The sequence below is a fragment of the Peromyscus californicus genome, unplaced genomic scaffold (genome assembly GCF_007827085.1).
Source record: "Peromyscus californicus insignis strain IS unplaced genomic scaffold, ASM782708v3 Scaffold_4__1_contigs__length_199733344, whole genome shotgun sequence".
In the NCBI taxonomy this organism is placed as follows: Eukaryota; Metazoa; Chordata; class Mammalia; order Rodentia; family Cricetidae; genus Peromyscus; species Peromyscus californicus.
Window position 1 is genome coordinate 173,751,839 of NW_026294562.1, and position 19,772 is coordinate 173,771,610.

Sequence of the window (19,772 nt, forward strand, 5' to 3'; positions counted from 1 at the left end):
CTCTCTCTCTCTCTCTCTCTCTCTCTCTCTCTCACACACACACACACACACACACACACACACACACACACACACACACACACACACACGGAGAGAGGGAGGGAGGGAGGGAGGGAGGGAGGGAGGAGAAAGAGCACGCCTGGGGGGGAGAAGAGATGTGAGGAAAGTTGGAAGTATCCCTGGGGACAGGGTGCAGGGTGGAGATGTGGGTTTAGGCATTAGGGACCAGAGAAGCCCCAGACTCTCACCCCTCCCACACCGGTCTCCGCCCTGCTACTCCCCCCTTCAAATTCCCTGCAAATTAAACAGCTGCCAAGGACTCCGGGCATCGAGGATCTCAGACAGGATGGTCACCTACGTGGCAGCGCTGCTGCTGCCGCCCATTCTAATGCTGATGCTTGCTTGTTGGGGTTGGGTGGTCCGCCGAGCTCAGCTGCAGAGAGGCTTACCCCCTGGGCCCAAGCCGCTCCCGTTGCTGGGGAACTTGCTGCAGCTGCAATCTGGACACTTGGACCGTGCGCTCATGGAGGTAACTCCTGCTGTGGGATGAGAGAGCAGAACTCTGGATTTGTGAAGGTGCTATTGTGCTCAGAAGAGCGGGTAGAAATCCTGGTTCATTGAAAGGTGACAGCTGAGAGGATGGGAAGCCTGGACTCCTGTGTCTGGAGGGAGCAGAGTGGGCCCTGGACCCTTGTGTCTGAGGAAGGAGGGTGGGGCCTGGACCCCTGGGTCTGAGGGAGAAGGGTGGGCCTGTGGCTGGATCCCTAGTTCTGGGGAAGGAGACTAGGGTCTAGACCCCTGGGGCTGAGAGCTGGGGCCTAGACTCCTGTGTCTGAAAAGGGAGCAGGGGGTTAGAACTCCTTGACCTGTGAAATGAGGGGCTTAGACGGAAGATGAGGGCTCTGAGGTCTCCATGGAGATCAGAAGCCTGGGCTGAGTCCTGCTGAGCACCACTCCCCATAGCTCTCCAGCCGCTGGGGCCCAGTGTTCACCGTGTGGCTGGGCCCGCGCCCTGCAGTGGTGCTGTGCGGCTATAAGGCACTGCGGGATGCATTAGTGCTGCAGGCGGATGCATTCTCCGGCCGCGGGGCCATGGCTGTGTTCGAACGCTTCACACACGGAAACGGTGAGGCCCAGGGTGGGTGGAAGTGAATGCTAGACCAGCCTGTCAGGCAAAATGGGCGGGGCCTAATAGAGAATGCCGCTAATGAGGACGAACCCTTAGGCCTGGGGTTCAATAGATGTTCACAGGGCAGCCAATAGGAGCCTAAGTACCTAAGCCCTAGAGGGCAAGAGCTGGTCAGGGAAGGGACTCGCAGAGGTGGGATCAGGCCACGTGGGCTGGGAAAAGAGCAAAGCAATTAAGAAGTCCCTAGAGTAGCGAGCGACTGTACCCTGCGTGGCCAACTCTTGTTTTGGTGCTCACTGTAGGCATAGTGTTTTCTAATGGGCCGCGCTGGCGGACGCTGCGCAACTTTGCACTTGGAGTGCTGAGGGAGCTTGGCGTGGGTACGAGGACCATCGAGGATCGCATCCTGGAGGAGGCGACGTGCGTGCTGAAGGAATTTCAAGCCACCATGGGTGCGGCCTGTCAGGGAAAGGCGAAGTACCTGCCTGGGAGTGGGGTGTGACTGATGGACCGCCAAAATGCTTTGGGTGCAGTTCAGATCCTAAGGAGCTAGTTAGGTAGAGGAGGGACCACAGCTTCTGTGTGAGGGTATTCAAGCCATCTTATCCAGAGGTTTGAGGGTAAAGATTGCCTCTGGAGATCTTACTACCCGCCCCAATGCCTTTAGGGGACCACAGTTTTATTACTTAGAGCTGCTCTCACCCCCAGGAGCTCCATTTGACCCCCGGCAGCTATTGGATAACGCTGTATCCAATGTCATTTGCTCTGTGGTCTTCGGAAAGCGCTATAACTATGGGGACCCGGAGTTCCTGAGGCTCCTGGACCTCTTCAGTGACAATTTCCGCATCATGAGTTCTGCATGGGGTGAGGTGAGATATGGGCTCCCAATTTCTCCCTTTTAGGCACAGCCTTATACCAAGCCCCAGGGGCATAGCCCTACCTACAGTGGCTCATTAAGATGGAAGTCTCAAGATTATAGATTGAATGACAGAGTTCTATAACCCACAAAATCCTGATTTAATCTCCCCATTGGGAAACCACAGACTTAGCCAAGGCCCTGTTAAGACTATTTCAGGCCCGGCGTTTGTGGCGCATGCCTTTAATCCCAGCACTCCCAGCACTCGGGAGTTTGAGGCCAGCCTGTTGTACAGAGTGAATTCTAGGAAAGGTGCCAAAGCTACACAGGGAAACCCTGTCTCGAAAAACAAAAACAAACAAATAAAAAAAGAGTATTTCAGGAGGGGGGGGTGGCACACGCCTTTTGATCCCAGCACTGGGAAGGCAGAGACAGGAGATCTCTTAGGTTTGTGGCCATCCTGGTCTACATATCAAGATCCAGGTTAGCCAAGTGAGAAATCTCAAAAAAAAAGAACCCTGTCTCTCCAGACATACAATATGTTCCCATCCTTCATGGACTGGATCCCTGGTCCCCACCACCGAATCTTCAAAAACTTCCAAGAGCTCCGACTCTTCATCTCTGAGCAAATTCGGTGGCACCGGCAGTCACGACAGGCCGGGGAGCCCCGTGACTTTATTGACTGTTTCCTCGACCAAATGGATAAGGTACAAGTTCCTGTTCCCCTAAACCCCACCATCACACCAACCAGCAGACATCAGAGTGCCTCCCTCTGTCCACAGGAGCAGCAGGACCTGGAAAGCCATTTTCAGGATGAGACATTGGTGATGACTACTCATAATCTTTTCTTTGGTGGCACCGAGACCACAAGCACCACTCTGCGTTATGGGCTCCTCATTATGCTCAAGTACCCAGAGGTGGCAGGTTTGGGAACTGGGTCCTCCCCAGAGCCTGAGTGAGGGGAGGGTAGCTGGGGCGGGACTTAGGAAAGCACATCTCACAGCTTCTAATGACCCCACAGCCAAGGTGCAGGAGGAGCTGGATGCCACTGTAGGTCGGACCCGTGCCCCCAGACTGGAGGACCGTGCCCACCTGCCTTACACCAATGCGGTGCTGCATGAGATCCAGCGCTTTATCAGCGTGCTACCACTGGGGCTGCCTCGGGCTCTTACCAGAGATACACACCTCAGGAACCATTTCCTGCACAAGGTGCCAGGGAGCCTGGGAATTCTGCACTGGGAGAATGGGGTATAACATAAGTGTCCATTTGGATATTAGGTTTAGTGAGGGCCTACAGAATCAGTAGCTTGGGACTCTTAATATCATCTCAGGGGCTGGGGTGTAGCTGTGGAAGCACTTGCTCAGCACCTGCAAGGTCCTTGGTTAGGTGCCAAGCATGAGAATAGAAAAGGTCTTGGCAAGGTGCGGTTAACGGTCTGTGGGTTAACGGTAATCGTGTGTAACCCCCCCACTCCCGCCCGCAGGGCACATTTGTGATTCCCCTCCTTGTGTCTGCACACCGGGATCCCACCCAATTCAAAGACCCTGACCATTTCAACCCCACCAATTTCCTGGATGCCCAGGGCGAGTTCCAGAACAACGACGCCTTCATGCCTTTTGCACCAGGTCTGGGTCAGGAGGGAGGGGACCCGAGTGGCTGGCACTGGGGGGCTGGCAGGAGGTGCTCACTCATCCCACACCTGCACCCATATCCACAGGAAAGCGGATGTGCCTGGGTGCTGGCCTGGCCCGCTCTGAGATCTTCCTCTTCCTCACTGCCATCCTGCAGAAGTTCCGCCTGCTCCCCGTGGGAAGTCCTGCCAACATCAATCTTACTCCACAGTGCACTGGCCTGGGCAATGTGCCACCAGCCTTCCAGATCCGTCTGGTGGCCCGCTGAGGTTGGACTCCACTACTCTGATCTCAGTGGCCCTGATCTCCTTAGCTGTCCTAATTGTACGTGTAAATCTCTTTACAGAGAGGAATACAAGTGTGTGCAGCTCTGAGGTAAACTTTTATTTCTTGGCTGGCAGGACCTCCATACCCATGCTCCTCATGGCACCTTACTCTGCCCAAGCCGTGGCAGCCCAGTCCATAAAGTGCCACAGCCAAAGGGGTTGGGGAGTCACTTCACATTCCAGGCTGAAGGAGTGGGGGGGGGGGGGGTGAGTATGCCCCCCCCAACAGACCTTTGCCAGCAAGAGGCCATGACTCACCTCAACCCCAAATCCTGCCTCCTCTCAGCTCAACACACAATGGACCAGACATGGCAGCACATAGGCCACCAGCACACTGGCCACTGCTTAGGTCACAACCCAGCCCCGCTCACGGGGCAGCAGAGATCTCTCCTTGTTGGTCCTCAGTGATGCTTGTGCCCTCCACACCACACAGCAGAGGCAGGCAAGCCAGCAGCAGCAGCAGTGGCAGGGAAGGAGCGGGCACTGAGGCTAGTGAGCTGCAGCTGGGCCCGGGCTGCCCTGAAGGCAGGGGCTGCTGGTCCACGCAGCTCCGGGCTGGCCATTAGGTGGGTGTAGTTGGCTGTGATACAGGAACTTGGACACCTTTCTGTCCCGACGCTGAGGACGAGAAGAAGACAAGACACTGTGAATCACTAGGAAGGGACAGAGAAACCAAAAGAAACCTGGGAAGAACCTTGGGGAGAACACCAAGAAAAAAATGGGACTCAGGTTGGAGACACCAGGAAAGTAGGCAAGAACGGGGTGTAAGGGACTGAGGAAAGTAGGCAAGAACGGGGTGTAAGGGACTGAGGAAGGGCTGCGGCTGTGGGCTGGTGGTAGTGCTTGCCTAGGGTGGCAAAGGCGCTGGGTACCACTCTCAGCACCAGAAACAAAGGGTAAGGACCGTGACTTGGCTGCACATGGGGACTAGGAAGGACAAAGGACAAAAGCAGGTACCTAGCTGATACTTGTCTCTGGCTGCCGCCCGTTCCTTGGCATCAAAATACCAGACAGTGATGGCGTACCTGGGAAATCAGGCAGTCAGAATCGGTATTCTGCAGTTCTAGCTGCCACCTCTGGTGACACATCCACCCCTTTAGGTCACTTGATTCCAGATCCCACTTAGGCCCTCTCAGCATCTCATCACTCCCCTGTCACTCTGAGAGTTGGGAATCTAAGACGTCTTTAGCACAGGGGAAGCAGCTAGGCACATTCCTCAAGTACAGGTCATACCTGGTGGCATAGGCTGGTTTCACCTCATGTGGGTTCCGTCGGTCAGACCAGAAAATGAGCAGCCGGTCAAAGAGGGGCTCGATGTTGGCTACCACGGGCCGACCCTCAGGGAAGATCTGCAGCAGGCCTCCATGCACCTGGGGCAGGCCAGAGAAGGCTACTCACTAGGCTAACTCTGCCCACCAGGGGGCGCAGCGCCAGCACACATCACTTGCTCCTACCACCCAGGCGCTTAAAATGAAAGGCAGCGCAGTGTACATTGCCATGGAGATGGGCAGGAAGCTACTAAAGACAGGAAAGGGGGGTGGGGGGACAAGTGTACAAGTCTGGGTGGGGCTAGGCAGACGGCACCATTCCCGGAAAGGAGGGAGGGCCCACCGTCAGCTACAGAGGAGCCTGCGGATCTCACTGCCCTGTGAACTGAGAGGAGTAGAGAACAGAACCCCAGCTGGAATATAAGTATACCGTCCCAACCTCCACACCCTACCTTAACATCCCAGTTCTGATTCAGGTAATAGATACAGGTGATGCAGCGCCCATCGCCGTGGGGATTGTCAACATGCCTCACGTACCCGAGCCCATTGCCTGGGTAACACGCCACCATGGCCTGGTAGAAATGGAGGAAGGTGATTTACTGAGACCAGAGGGACCTCTTGAGGAAGCAGGCTCACCATTCCTGTCCCTGGTCTGTCCTGGATCATCTTAGGTTATGGGAGCTCCAGCCCAAGAGACTTTTCCCTAATTCAGCCACACTCCATCCTCAAGTTCATCCTAAACTCTTTGGTCTCAACAATCCCACCTCCAACCCCAGCCCAGAACCAGAGCGACTCAATGTGTAAGCAATGGTCTGTGCTTTTAGAGAGATCCTAACCCTAGCCAGGGGTGCATGGTGCACACCTGCAATCCCAGCTCTTAGCAGGTCGAGGCAGGAGAAACACAGGTTTGAGGTCAGCTTGAACTACTCGGTGAGAGCACAGAATCTCCCAAGGGTTCTGAGATACAAAGGCCCTCCTCACATCAGAGGTTCTGTAAGGGTTCAAAGAAGGTGCAGCCTGGATTTTTTAAAGGTTCCCTCAGGTAATTCTAATGTGAAGTCATGCTGAGAACTGTTACACTTGACTACAGAGACTCCAGCGTCATAATCTGTCCCATGCAAACGTGACAGGAACCTGACCTAGAGTTCCAGCTCCAAGCATCCTGCACACTGCTGGCAGCCCCAGTGCCTGAGCAGGCCTCAACGACCCCACTGTAGAGTGGGGCTGATAAACACCTTCCATCCCCAGCATTAACTCCTCTGAGACAGGGTGTTTCTGACATCTCAGAGGCAGGCCTCTGCCTGGCTTGGTTTCTGTGGGCAAGGTTCTAGCTAGAGTTCCAGGTTCCCCTGCCTCTCAACCAGGCAGCCAGAGCCCTACCAGGACAAAGTGTGCAGCCACCTCTGCAGACCCAATCCACATGGTCTGGTGTCTGTAGCTGAATGAGCTGTGGTACTGGGAAGGCAAATCAAGTTCCTCACTTCAGGTAACACCACTTCACAGGCTGCTGTGAGAACGGAACTAGATTATGAATGTCTGCAAAGACACAGTGCCTGTTGCCACAGGAGAGAGACTGGAGCACAAGCTGAAATGCTATTTAAAGGAAAGAGAGTCCCTGTGCCACCCCTCCACCCAACCCCATTGAGAGAGTTCATACTAAGCCAAATGGAGTAGTTAGCAAGAGAGCCCTTTGCTTTTGGCCCAGTCAGCAACCATCTGTCTTGACTCAGCCATCCAGGTACCACTCTGCAAGTTGGGGCTCCTTGACAATGCTGTTATACTTTTGGGTCCAGTCTAGCTCAGCAAGACAAGCATAGAAAAACACTTAAAATCAGACATATCAACGTCTGCTGCCAAGACAAAAGGCTTACCCAGCACTCCATGAAGGTCAGGCTGATTCAGCCTTACATCCTCCTCCCAAGGCTCCTCTCAACCCATTAATCCCAGGGCTCACCCCACTGTGGATGCCTAAGGCCTCTCTGTCTCTCCTCTACACAGCTGATCCACCACAGACTCCACCATCTAAGGCTACACAGCAGCAGAGGGCTTCAGCACCAGGTGCAGTAAGTGAGAAGACCCCTAGGGAAAACCCAGGCCTCTAAGCTCAGGAGGGCGAATCTTCTCTGCACTGCTCCTGCAGATGGGATGGCATGCTAAGCAACCAGTCACTGGGAGCAAAGAATGTGGCTGTGGCCCTGGTGGCCTGGAATCAATGAGTCACCGATTAGAGATGGGCAAGGCCTCCTGAGCTGGGACTCCAATCACAGCTCAAGCAGGTTCTGCTCGCTGATCAATCACCTCACAGCACACACCCCCCCCCCCCCAGAAGTACATTTCCCACCACAGGCACCAAGACCACCAACCTGCAGGGCCTGACCTACCTCCTCCCCACGTCAAAGCCTGCAAACCTGCCTGTGCAACTGTAACTGGTCCCTAGATCTTAGCACAGCTGAGACCATGTTAGAGATACCATTTTGACCTTAAAGCCCAGCACACAGGCCCCAATACCTGCCACAGTGGGAACACTCAGTCCATAGTTCTAAGGAAAGTCCTTAACTGTACTAACCTTGTTGTTTGGCTTCTGCAGTTCTGCTTCTTGATAACTGTGACAGCTAGTTAAATTCGACAACCAGGATGTGCTTTTTGTGCATAAAAGACAAAGCTATAAGGCTTAGGGCTGCAAGATCTGGGCACGTTCCCCATGCAGCTACTGGCCAGCAATAAAGCCTTTCTTTTTGGCTTTAAGAATGTCCATGTAGTGGTCTCTGGTGGGCTTATCTCCCAACACTATTGCTCAGGACTCAAGCATCTAGCTGACTATCCAAGAAGCCCTGGGTCAAGCTACAGTACCCAGGGAACTACGTTGCTGTGTCAAAGTGCTGCTCTGACCCTCAGCCCCTTGAGGAAAAGCTTCCACCACAGGGACAGCAGTAGAGTGACAGAGGAGCTTACTCTCCACCCTTCAAAAGCGGGGAAAAGGGATCGCTCTAGGATGCTGGAGTTACTGCTACTTGTAATAATGTGCCAAGGACCCTACCACACCACCACACACACCATATCAGAAGCCAGTGACTCTGCCAGACAGCAGGCCCTGCCTCCAAGCTGCTATTAAAGGGGCTAACCAAACTAGCTGGATCCTCCCTGGGGTCCCCTCTGCTCATCCTTGATGCCAGAGAATAAACTCCTCCAGCTCCAAGTCCACAGAGAAGAGAGGGATAAGGGAAGGTAGGAAGGTGGAGGAGCTCCACTCAGGAATGACCTAGGTTGCTGCTGGTCAGGACCACACTGGTAGTCGGTGTCCTCACCACCCCAGATCACCTCAACACCCCACATTCTCACTCAGAGCACAAGAAGGGAAGTTAGCCGTGGCCCTTGCCCTTTGTGAGCGAAGAGCATGGAGTTGCCGTGTGGAGTAATGGGATGGGCTCCTTCTTTCCCCCAGCATGACCTGTGCTTGCCTCCACCACCTAGAGCTTAGACTCCAACTCTTCCCCCTCCTCAATCCTAGCTCAGGCCCTGTCACCAACCCCATCCAGATGGGAGGAGACAGCACAGGGCAAACAACCTATTCCTTCAACCCCGTTCCCAAAGTGCTAGTAGCCAGGCACCCGAGCCGGCTTTTCCCATCCTCTGAGGCTGAAGAGCTTGTACCCCACTCCCTGGGCACTCAGCTCTCCTGCTCTCCCCATTGACTTCCCTCCTGCAAGGAGAGTGGACACCAGTTGCCGCTGCCGAGCCAAGGAAGCAACACTGATCTTGCCTGTACAGGAGCCAAACCCAGGGAGGGGCCAGCTCTGGCTCTTCAGCTATCAAGTAACGGGAGGGAGAGGGAAGTAGGACAAGTTCCAGCTGGGGTGGGGAGGAAACAGGCCTGGGCCCCGGGGAGGAGGGAAGTGGGGGGACGACCCTGATCCCCAAGCCAGTTCCAGCCTGGAAAGAAAGTTGTACTGAGGCAGAACTCAAGACAGAAGCCAAGAGACAAGGGAGGGGACCATCAGGAGCACAGCGTCCTGCTCACAGGGCAGAACACAGTCTACAGTAAGACCAGCCGGGAACCACTGCTGGCCAGCAGCAGGACACCAAGCCTCAGACTCACACTCGTCCATGAAGAGAATGGATATGTCAACAGACCAGAAAGGCCATGGAGGTCACGGTCCAGTCAGGACTCCTGACCCCTGGTTCTTGAATGGACAGCCACAAACTCCAACCAAATGTGCACCTTTCCTGAGAAGGTCTACAGCTTTTGGCAGATTATCTGAAAAGCCTTGGCTCCAAAAATATTAAGAACTACTGTTCTGCAACAAGAAAAAGGAATGGAGAAGGAAAACATAAAGGCAGAGGGTCAAGGAAAGAGACCAGAGAAAAGCAGGCAGGAAGTGACAAATGGTCAGAGGATGAAGAGCAGGGACTAGGGCAGGGAGGAGTGGGAAAGATGTGGACAAGCGCTCTGCCAAGGCCAGCACACTGTCACCCAGTGTCACCTCCAGGAAGCTGCTCTTGATGCAGATGCCAAGAGTCCACTCAGGGCAGCATGGAGCCCAGGCCAGGTGCTCAACTAGACAGGCAGTACCCCATCTTCAGCCTAGGCTACCTCAACACTACCACCCTTCCCTTCACCTTCTGGGTCTGCCATCTGCGCGCCAGCAAAGGAGAACAGGTTTCTGCCGACATTAACTACTCTTGGTCTAAGGCAGGTTAAGAGTCAGCAGCTCTTGGTCTTCCAAGGGCAAGAACCACCGCCACCCAGGCTGAACTACTTTTCCAAAGCCCAGAGGGAGGAAAAGATGCAAGTGCCCACAGGTAGCTGTGGCCCCTCTGGTGGAGCTGCCTACTCTTTTCTACATAACCCCAGAAGCTTGTTTCCAAACCCACATGCCAAAGCACTAGGCACTCACCGAGAAAGTGCCTTACCTTAGTGCGCCCATTGATGACGTAGTTGCCCAGCCGCCCCGCACAGTGGCGGATTACCGTGTCCACATGAGCCATGAGGGCACCAATGCTCCTGCAGCCTGGCTCGTGGCCTTCTACCCAGGCAATCTGGTCCCCACGAATGCTGCGCGGTGGGATCGCCCGCTGGCTCACTAGTTGCCCATCACGCAGACGCCCGCCCCACTTCAGGGCCTCCACCTCAGCCAGCACACGGCCACCCAGTGTTGCCCCCAAGAAGTTATCCTTGACGCAGATACCATAGTACCGCATACAAGGCACAATATAGTCCAGGGCCAGGCGCTCAGGTGCAGAGGGCTGGGCCTCCTCCCTCAGCCTAGCACTTGCCTCGCCACTGCTACTGGTAGTGTTGTTGTTGCTGTTGCTGCTGCCATCGCTGTCACAGCCCACACCACTTTCCCCCTTGGTTTCCTGGTTTTCTTGCCTGGCCCACGGTCGCTTGCTGGGTAAAGGGGCATCCCCACCATCCTTGGCCCACTTCCGTTTGGGGGCCTCAGGCCGGGCACCCTGGGCCGCCAGCCGCTGGCACTCCTTGGTGACCAACGCAGCGGCGCCTTCACTCTGCAGTGGCCACAGCTCACCACCATCCTGCCCACCAAAGCCCTCCCGAAGGGGGCTGGCAGTGGTTGTGGTAGCAGTGGCTGTGGTCCTGGGGGTCCCGTTGCCAGCCGAGGCCTCACCAGATGCTCCTGGATGGTGGTAGGGGGGTAGCAGAGGGCAGGGCAGGTAGCTCTCCACCCCCATTCTGGCTCGGCTAGGCTCCAAGGACTCGGACACAGACCCTGTCAACTGAGGGAGAGCCTGATTCAGGGCCTGCGGTTGGCACGGGCTGTCCATGGCAGCAGTGTCTTCATCCCCCGGGCATGGAGGGCACGGCCCGGGCCCATGGTGCCACCCTCCTCCGCCTCCTCCTCCTCCACTTGATGCAGCCGAGGGCCGCTGGGCCTGGTGTGGGGCAGGGTGAGGCAGGGCAGGCAGCAGGGGGTCCTCTAGAGCCCTGGGGGTGCTCGCTGGTCCCCAAGTCCACAGTTGTCCCTAGGAGCTTGAGAGGGGACTGGTGGGGGTGGCTGAAAAGAGAGAGAGACGGACTTAAGTAAGGAGTTAGAGACAAGCAGGTGGGAAGGGGTGGGGATAGTACTGCAGTAAGTGGGTGACAGACACACATCCACAGCAAACACATCCACACACTGAGGCAAGACAGGGCGCAGAACTTGAAATCTGGGAGGGAATGGCTGGCAGACAGAGTAATACAGGGAAGTGCAGAGGGAAAACGCTGCCCGGAAGGCCCGAAGAGAGGGAGGCAATAGGGAAGGCAAGGAAGACTAAATATAATCAAAGAGCTCTGCGGGAGAAAGAGACGCAACGGCGACAAGTGGGAACCGGTACCTGCCTGAGGGTTCCATCGAGACTCAAGAGAGATGAGGAGAATGACACAGAAAACGGGAATGAGGGGTCTAGGGTAAAGTCGGGGTTGTGGGCAGCCAGCGGGCACTGCCACCGCTCAACACTTGCGGGAACCAGATCGCCTGAGTGGAAGGCCACGAGCCAGGGCAGGCGGCGCAAACCGGGAGTCCAGGGACAAAGAGAACAGGGAGGAAAACAAGACGGCAGGGGAGCGGGAGGGCCGGTGGGGTCGACCTGTGCCCTACGGGAGGAAGCCTACTGGGGCCCGACACACACCCAGACGGAAGGGAGGTCCGGCCAGACAGACGGACGGACGGAAGGGAGGCCGGGAGGGGGGGAGGGGTCGGACCCAAGGGCCTCCCTCCCAGCCCCCTCCGCTGCGGCCCAGGGGCCGCCGGACGCCGCGGGCGACTGAGGCGGGGCCGCACCGGCCCGGCCCCTCCCCTCGGCGGCGGCCGCGCGCTCCCGCCGCCCTCAACGGCCCGCCCCGCCGCGCCGGGCGCGCGCTTCCCTCCCTACCCCCACCCGCCCAGCGCGGGGTCGCCGCCGCCGCCCGCGTCCCGCCTCCTGCCTCCCGCCTGGTCGCCGCCGCCCGGCCGCCCGGCCGCCCTCGGGCTCCTTCTTCTCCCCGGGTCCTTCCCTTCGCGCGACCTCCTCACCGAGCTTTTTCCTCCGACCTCGGCGCCGCCGTTTGTGCCAGCCGCCCTGCGCCTCACAGCGCGCCATACCCCGCCCCCCACCGCCCGCGACGCCCCGCCCCCGCCTCGCCCGGTGGGCACGTGACCGCGGCCCGGCCGAGGAGACTGCGCATGCGTGAGCAAGACGTTGACAGGCGCTTTAGGACGCCCTGCGGGAGAAGAGTGAGATGGTCCAGGACGCAAGGCTCATTTGCATTATTCGCCCCACCCCTTCCACGCGAAATCGGGAATGCAGATTCAGGAAAAGGCGTTCTGAGTTTTTAAGACGGCCCTGGGTGTGTGTGTGTGTGTGTGCAAATAAGACGTTTCACATAGAAAGCCCCCCTACCAGCAGAAAATGTCAGTGAATGGGTAGTAGCTGGGCTGTTGGTATTTGCTATGTAAATGTATCATTTACATAGGCAGCTCCTCCTCACAACCCAAGAGGATATTGAGAAATGACTGCGCAGTTAGTTGGAAAGTGTATGTAAATTCCTACGTCAGTAATTTACATAAGCACTTAAAAAAAAATAACGGTGAGTACGGGATGTCCTTACGAGAAGCAAAGTCGGGTAGAACAAATGAGCAAATATGTACTATTTGCATGACCCTCTCCGCCCTGCTCCCTCAGGGCAACATGGGAATCAGATTAAAGCAACCTGGGACAGCCTCGTAGAGAAGACATTTGCAAAACCAGGCTCCTCTGAATCCAGAGCTTCGCACATGCAATGCAAGCGCTCTATCACTAAGCTACACATAACATTAGTGCCACTGTTCCTGGGAGAGCTATGTGGACAGGGTTACTTGAATGCCTCACCCCTTCCTACAGGTGGGCAATCAATGGGTTGCTGACTTTTTGGGAGAGCAGCTGAAGCTCTCCTGAGGGGGCTGCACGAGTCTCCAAAAGCTCATATAAAGATTTCAGGGCGCAAGGAGATAAGGAGATACACATCAGCATCAAGTAGGACCAGGAGTCTGGGGTGCATAAAGAACCACTGTGGAACACGGAGGTTTATGTATACGCACGCACGCACGGACGCACTCAGAAACAAATCCACACCAGAGCACACACAAATCTCAGGAGCACATGTTCTCAGCAACACACAGCCACTGTCCTAACTTGTAGATATGATACATACACTAGTTGAACCTGGTCCAGAATCAAGGCCCCCTTATGGTCCCTAATTCCTTGGTCTTGTTGCAGCCTCACCAACACAATCACCAGGACAGAGACCACTCATGTGCCACAGCATCACATGTCCCTACTGACACTGCCCCATACAGGAATCCTGGAAAGACTCACACACAGGGATGTCATTGCTGCACACACCAGCTTTGATCGATTGTGCACTGCCATAGAGTATGTATACAAGCTGGGCACAGACACACGTGTAACCCCAACATGTGGGAGGTTAACGCAGGGAGACTTCAGCTCCAGGTTAGTCTAGGCTATAACAAGGCCCTGTGTCAAAAAAAAAAAAGGGGGGGATGTCTAGGAAAAACCAAAAAAAAGACAGATGCACAATGATAAACCCTGGCCTCAATGAGTATGTGTGTACCCCCAATACATCCACAAACCAAGTCCCACCGGAAACATGGTTCCTCATGCAAAGCCCCACTCATAGCATTTCCATCAAGGACCTCTTCTATCTCATCTCAGAATGACAGAGGCAAAACACAGGTGTAAACAATGCTTTATGGAGGACCGGGACAGGATGGAGCAGGCCTCCAGGTAATAAATAACAGACTTGCAACAGCAGGGCCAGGCAGGAAGTTGGGGCCAAATGGCCCTGGTCTCAAGCTTTGGGAGTTCTTCAGGTATGGTTAGGGGCTCAGGGGGAATAGAGTTAGCCAAGTCCGAGGAAACAGCAGCAGGTATGGGTTCCCCCCTTCCCCTGTGGCTCAATCTTGCCCCAAAGCAAGGCCCCACCAGGCCAGGGAAGGGGATGGGTGATGGGGTAGCTTTTCTGGGGCTGGGGCAGATTGGGGCCTAGCCTCTTGGGGCCTGGTTCTGGGCCCCAGCCTTCGACAGAGCTGGTCCAGGAGAACAGGTGAGCTGAAAGAGAAGGGTATTATGACCTAGAGGGGTCCTGGGTCTGTCTAGCTAGAATCTCTTGTCTCATTACTAGGTATCTTCATGACTTATGTCTGCCTGTACCCTTTTTTCTCCCAGTCTATGCACTGTCTGACTTTGCTGCTCCTCTGCGGGTTACGTAGGGGTCTCATTCTCTGAGCATCCCCTATTTGTTTGCCTCAGATAGCTGTGTGCATCTGTAAAGGGGCATTTCAATATCTAACTACCACGACCCTTACCAGGTGGTGGTTCACACATATAATCCCAGTACTCAAGAGGTAGAGGCAGGAGGATGGTGAGTTTGAGGCCAACCTCAGCTACAAAGTGAGGTCCTGTCTCAAAAACACAAGACATGCCGGGCAGTGGTTGTGGATGCCTTTAATCCCAGCACTCAGGATGCAGAGGCAGTCGGATCTCTGTGAGTTCAAGGCCAGCCTGGTCTACAGAGTGAGTTCCAGGACAGCCAGGGCTACACAAAGAAACTCTGTCTCAAAAAAACCAAAAACCAAAACAGAAACAAACAAAAAAACCCAACACAAATCATAAACTAAATATATGTCCCACCTTTGTAAATGTCTGTGTCCCTTTTTATCCCTAATGTTCCAGGATAAGCCTCATTCCCATGCTTCTCAGACTGGAGAGATAGAACAGAGTAGTGGTCATTGCTTCGATTGCTTACAACATTACCTAGACGTCTCTAGAAATGTTGGTAGGCCCAGACTAACTTTTTGTCTAAATGAAGTAAAATCAGAGGGTGTGGTGGTTCACACCTATAATCCCAGCACTCAGGAAATAAATTAGAGGCTTCAAGTTACAAGCCTGTGCTATGTCTCAAAAAGAAAAAGAAGAAGAAAAAGGAAGAAAGTAAAATATGGCTCAGCTGGTATTGCTTGCCTAGCCTGCATGTGGCCCTGGGTTCCATCCATCCTCAGCACCCCATAAATGGAGTTGGGTACTGTAATTTCAGCACTTGGGAGGTAAAAGCCAAAGGATCAGCAGTTTGAGGTCACCCTTGACTACTACATAGTTAAGTCTGAGACCAGCCTGGGCTATATGTCTCAAAGGTTTTGTTTTTGTTTTTTAAAGAAGAGGAAAGGGTATGTGGGGGCAATGTACTTTTTTTTATAAATTTTTTTTAATAAAAGAAAATATCAAGCCAGATATGGTCGCACACCTTTGGTCCCAGCACTAGAGAGGCAGAAGCAGGTGGATCTCTGTGAGTTCAAGGCCAGTCTGGTCTACATAGTGAGTTCCAGGACAGCCAGGGCTATGTAGAGAGACCCTGTCTCAAAAACAATAAAAGATTTATTGATAACCAGGCAGGGTGGCACAAACTTAAGACTCTTAGCACTTCAAAGGCTGAGGCAAGAAGACTGATGCAAGTCTGAGGCTATCCTAGGCTATATAGCAAGTTCCACATTAACTTGAGCTACACAGCAAGACCTGCCCCCCACCCCCCCCACAAAAGGAAAATAAACACACCAAAGGGGTTTTTAAAAAAAAACAAACAAGAGGGGCGGAGAGATGGCTCAGAGGTTAAGAGCACTGACTGCTCTTCCAGAGGTCCTGAGTTCAATTCCCAGCAACCACATGGTGGCTCACAGCCATCTGTAATGGGATCTGGTACCCTCTTCTGGCCTGTAGTCATACATGCTGTATACATAATAAATAAATAAATCTTTAAAAAAAAAAGTAAAAAAAAGAAAATAGTTGAGTTTCTCTGTAGGTATGACTATGTTAGATAAATATATGGCATGGTGATCAACGGATTCTGTACACTCACTGGTTACATGTGACCCACTGAGGACAAACTGTGGAAAAGACTCTATACTAATTTCCGAGATACTTGCCTGTCTCCATACAGCCAAATGTTCCTTTTGCTTTGTTGTTTTGTTATTTTCTGTGGGGCTGAGGACCGCACCCAAGAAGGCCACCCGCATATGAGGGAAGCACCCTACTACTGAGCTACATAGCCAGTACACATACCCTCCCAGAGTCTTTACGATGGGTAAGAAGGACAGCAAGGACCAGCCCTTGGGCCAAGCCTTCAGCAAATGTTAGGCTCTGCTCTAAACAGAAGTCAATCTCCTCCACACCCCTGAGGGACTATGACTGACCCCCACTCTACACACTCAGGGTCAGCAAACAGGCTCAGACCAGCAAGTGCAGAGACCAAGGAGGAAGAACGCTATCTAAAGGGCTCACCCTGGACTTCTCTCCTTCAAATCCCACAGGCATCAAGAACCATGCTGGTCTAGGCTGGAGAGATGGCTCAGCGGTTAAGAGCACTGGATGCCCTTCCAAAGGACCCGGGTTCAATTCTCATCACTCACATGGCAGCTCACAACTGTCTGCAACTACTCAGTTCCAGGGAATCTGACACCCCTCACCCAGACACACATGCAGGCCAAACACCAATGCACATGACATTTTCAAAAATCAAAGAAAGGAAGAAAGCAGTGCTGGCTCTACCTGCAAAACAGATTCAGGCCTAAGGATTCCCCACAGCCATCCCGGACCTGCCAGTGGCTGGGAGGGCAGGGGACCGGGCTTCCTGAAGTACGGAGGGAGAATTAGCAAGGACACCCACCATCACAGAGATAAGGAAGGGGCCAAACCCTGCAGGCTCCTGCAGGTCTGTCAAGGAGTTTGGACCATGCATAGAAAAACCAACAAGGCTTCTGGGAAGAGAAGGTTACCAGGGAAAGGGGGGGAAAAAACATGGCCTGGAAAGAAAGACCCAAAGAAATGAAGACCTTTCAAAGGAGCAGGGAAATGTCTAAGTGCTGTGGTCTGTATGTCAAGTGTGTTGCTCTGATTGGTCAATAAATAAATCACTGATTGGCCAGTAGTCAGGCAGGAGGAAGTATAGGTGGGACAAGGAGGAGAATAAAGCTGGGAAGTGGAAGGCTGAGTCAGAGAGACACTGCCAGCCGCCATGATGACAAGCAGCATGTGAAGATGCTGGTAAGCCACGAGCCACGTGGCAAGGTATAGATTTATAGAAATGGATTAATTTAAGCTGTAAGAACAGTTAGCAAGAAGCCTGCCACAGCCATACAGTTTGTAACCAATATAAGTCTCTGTGTTTACTTGGTCGGGTCTGAGCGGCTGTGGGACTGGCAGGGTGAGAGAGATTTGTCCTGACTGTGGGCCAGGCAAGAAAACTCTAGCTACATCTAAGAGCCTCTGGGGGCAAGGTGGCAGGGCCCAGGCCCTGCAGAGGGTCAAGCATCAGGCTCAGCAGCTTCAGCAGAGTCCCATGGACCCCATGGATGGTTCTCAAAAAGGGACATGGATGGATCTGAGCTTTAGCCAGAGCCACTAACTGCCACAAAAGGGTCCAAGACTGGAGAGAGAGATTAGGGAAGAAAGAACCTAGCCACTTCTCAATGACCCCCCCCCCCCCCCCAGGCTCCTAGGCTGTAAGTCTCTCTCTATCCCCAACAGGGCCTTATGTATCCCAGGCTGGCCTCTGACTCACTCCCCACGATCAGGTGCTTCCCTGCATGCACGCTAGGCACGCTAGGCAAGCACTCTATCATTTGAACTACATCTCCAGTCTTCCACCTCATCCTCACACCAGTCGCCAGCAGCTCCTTCACTGGTATCCAATCCAGCTAGAGGAATCCTATGATGCTGAGAGGCTGGCCCTCTCCCTCCTCCTGCGCTCAGTAGTCCCCTGGCTCCTGTAGCATCCAGGGTATAAATGAGAGACCTCCCCAAAGCCTTAGGTACTTACTAGCCGGTTCCCCAAGCCCATGCTGTACCCCTAGTGCACGCACATACCCCACTCCAGCCACACCCGGCCTCCTTGGCCACACCATGCATGGGCCTATGCCAGGGCCTCTGCATGTACTTTTTTTACCTTCCCTCTTTTGACTCCCCTGCTCTGGGTTTTCACTTATAAATGTCACCTTTTTGGGTGTCCTGTGTAAAAGGGCAATCTGCATCCTATCCACCTTACCAGACTGTTTTTCCTCCACACTCTTTTTTTTTTTTAATGTAAGTATTCCATCTATGGTGTGTCTTCTCCCAAGGCAATGTAGGTACCATGCAAACAAGAATTTTTGTTTGTTTGGTTTTGGTCTGTTTTACCCATTGCTGTCTCCCCAGAGGCTTCACCACGGCTTAACACAACAGAGGTTCATTACACCAGTGAGAACCATGAATGAAGGATCAAGTGCAGGCTGAGGCTGGCAGAGGTCCGGGGTGCAGAGGGCCCATGGGTTCCCTGGGGCTGGGGAAGATGGCTCCTTTGGTTCATGGGCTTTTGTGTCTTTCTCTCTTTTCTTTCTTTTTTTTTTTTTTTTTTTTGTTGTTTTTTTTTTTCGAGACAGGGTTTCTCTGTGTAGCTTTGTGCCTTTCCTGGAACTCACTTGGTAGCCCAGGCTGGCCTCGAACTCACAGAGATCCGCCTGCCTCTGCCTCCCGAGTGCTGGGATTAAAGGCGTGCGCCACCACCGCCCGACTATTTGTGTCTTTGTTACCGTTTTTCTTGTCACGTTTTCCAAGTCTCAATGGCTGTTCTGTGCCCCCACCCCCACCCAATACCAAAAGCCCTCTCGCCTCCTGAGCCCCCAGCATCCCACCTGGCTCTGCAAGTCTCAGCAGCCACAGGGCTGAGGGGCCACGGCCTGGGCGCTGCGAGGCTGCCCGCAGCTGGCGAAGGGACACATCACCATACTGAATGCCTGAGCCCATCCTCTCGGGGTCTAGTTCACCTGTGGGAGGGGAAAAGCCAAAAGTGTTCCTCAGAGCCCATGGAGCCTGCCTTTAACCAGCACACACCCCCCGCCCCCACACCCCCATCTCTCACTCGGAGCAGGTAGGGCCTCACCTGAGTCGATTTTGTTGAGGATGGTGCGTGCACACTTCAGAAAAGCTTCTTCCACGTTCTCACCCGTGAGAGCGCTGGTCTCCAGGAACATCAGTTCTGGAGGGGCAGGGCCTCTATCAGTTCCTACCCTCTACTCCAACTCTGGGTTCCTCAAAAGCTCTATCCATGCTTGTCCTCACCTCAGGCACTGTACGCATTACCCCCTGCAGGGAATGGTGTCTTCCTGCACACTCACCCCGCCTCTCTTCCTTTCCAACTCAGCTGCCATGGCCCTTCCTGCACCCGCTCCCTGATGACCCAGCCTGAGTCCAAGAGCCTCCTGTACCTCCCCTGTGCTGGCAGGGACTTCTCTCTGGTGTCACTGTCAACAAATGGGTCTGCCTCCCTGCCTCGACCACTGCACCATGAGCCTCATGAGCCTCATCAGTGTACCCAGACTCACTGAGCACAGCCCCAAGCCCACCTCAGCTACCCAGAGGTCACATGACAGGGCCTCGCAATCAAGTTATATGCAAGATTCAAACCCACATCTGCCTGGCAGCAAAACCTCTTCTAAACCTGGGGGTCTGAAAACCAACAGGCCATGAATAGGGCATGCTTGGGCACTCTCTACAATCCT

At 54.1% G+C, this 19,772-nt stretch overlaps 2 protein-coding genes across 5 annotated transcripts; one reads left to right on the forward strand and one right to left on the reverse strand.

Annotated features, from left to right (window-relative positions):
- The first annotated feature begins 211 nt into the window (after positions 1-211).
- LOC128125742 (cytochrome P450 2F3-like) lies at positions 212-4,165 on the forward strand. Its single transcript, XM_052763395.1, has 9 exons — positions 212-529; positions 964-1,126; positions 1,432-1,581; positions 1,838-1,998; positions 2,516-2,692; positions 2,768-2,909; positions 3,007-3,194; positions 3,470-3,611; positions 3,704-4,165. Exons 1-9 carry the CDS (start codon positions 347-349, stop codon positions 3,883-3,885), a joined length of 1,488 nt encoding a protein of 495 aa, XP_052619355.1. The 5' UTR covers positions 212-346; the 3' UTR covers positions 3,886-4,165.
- On the reverse strand, positions 3,981-12,318 carry LOC128125741 (prolyl hydroxylase EGLN2). Of its 4 annotated transcripts, none has more exons than XM_052763390.1 (6): positions 12,222-12,318; positions 10,123-11,225; positions 5,664-5,783; positions 5,177-5,313; positions 4,901-4,968; positions 3,981-4,561 (listed from the first exon to the last, which is right to left on the reverse strand). In XM_052763390.1, exons 2-6 carry the CDS (start codon positions 10,993-10,995, stop codon positions 4,506-4,508), a joined length of 1,254 nt encoding a protein of 417 aa, XP_052619350.1. In that variant the 5' UTR covers positions 10,996-11,225; positions 12,222-12,318; the 3' UTR covers positions 3,981-4,505. The 4 variants fall into 4 exon arrangements, with proteins under 4 accessions (XP_052619350.1, XP_052619351.1, XP_052619352.1 ...); XM_052763391.1 differs by lacking the exon at positions 12,222-12,318 and adding an exon at positions 11,839-11,956; XM_052763392.1 differs by lacking the exon at positions 12,222-12,318 and adding an exon at positions 11,545-11,805.
- Between the last annotated feature and the right edge of the window lie 7,454 nt (positions 12,319-19,772).

Bases quoted from the DNA above. Each gene is read 5' to 3' on its own strand.
- LOC128125742 (XM_052763395.1), top strand. From the start codon at position 347: ATGGTCACCTACGTGGCAGCGCTGCTGCTGCCGCCCATTCTAATGCTG. The intron at 1,127-1,431 runs GTGAGGCCCAGG...TGCTCACTGTAG, and splicing joins ACGCTTCACACACGGAAACG to GCATAGTGTTTTCTAATGGG. The intron at 2,910-3,006 runs GTTTGGGAACTG...ATGACCCCACAG, and splicing joins CAAGTACCCAGAGGTGGCAG to CCAAGGTGCAGGAGGAGCTG.
- LOC128125741 (XM_052763390.1), bottom strand. From the start codon at position 10,995: ATGGACAGCCCGTGCCAACCGCAGGCCCTGAATCAGGCTCTCCCTCAG. The intron at 5,314-5,663 runs GTAGGGTGTGGA...GGCCTGCCCCAG, and splicing joins ATCAGAACTGGGATGTTAAG to GTGCATGGAGGCCTGCTGCA. The intron at 4,562-4,900 runs GTACCTGCTTTT...TCTCGTCCTCAG, and splicing joins CAGAGACAAGTATCAGCTAG to CGTCGGGACAGAAAGGTGTC.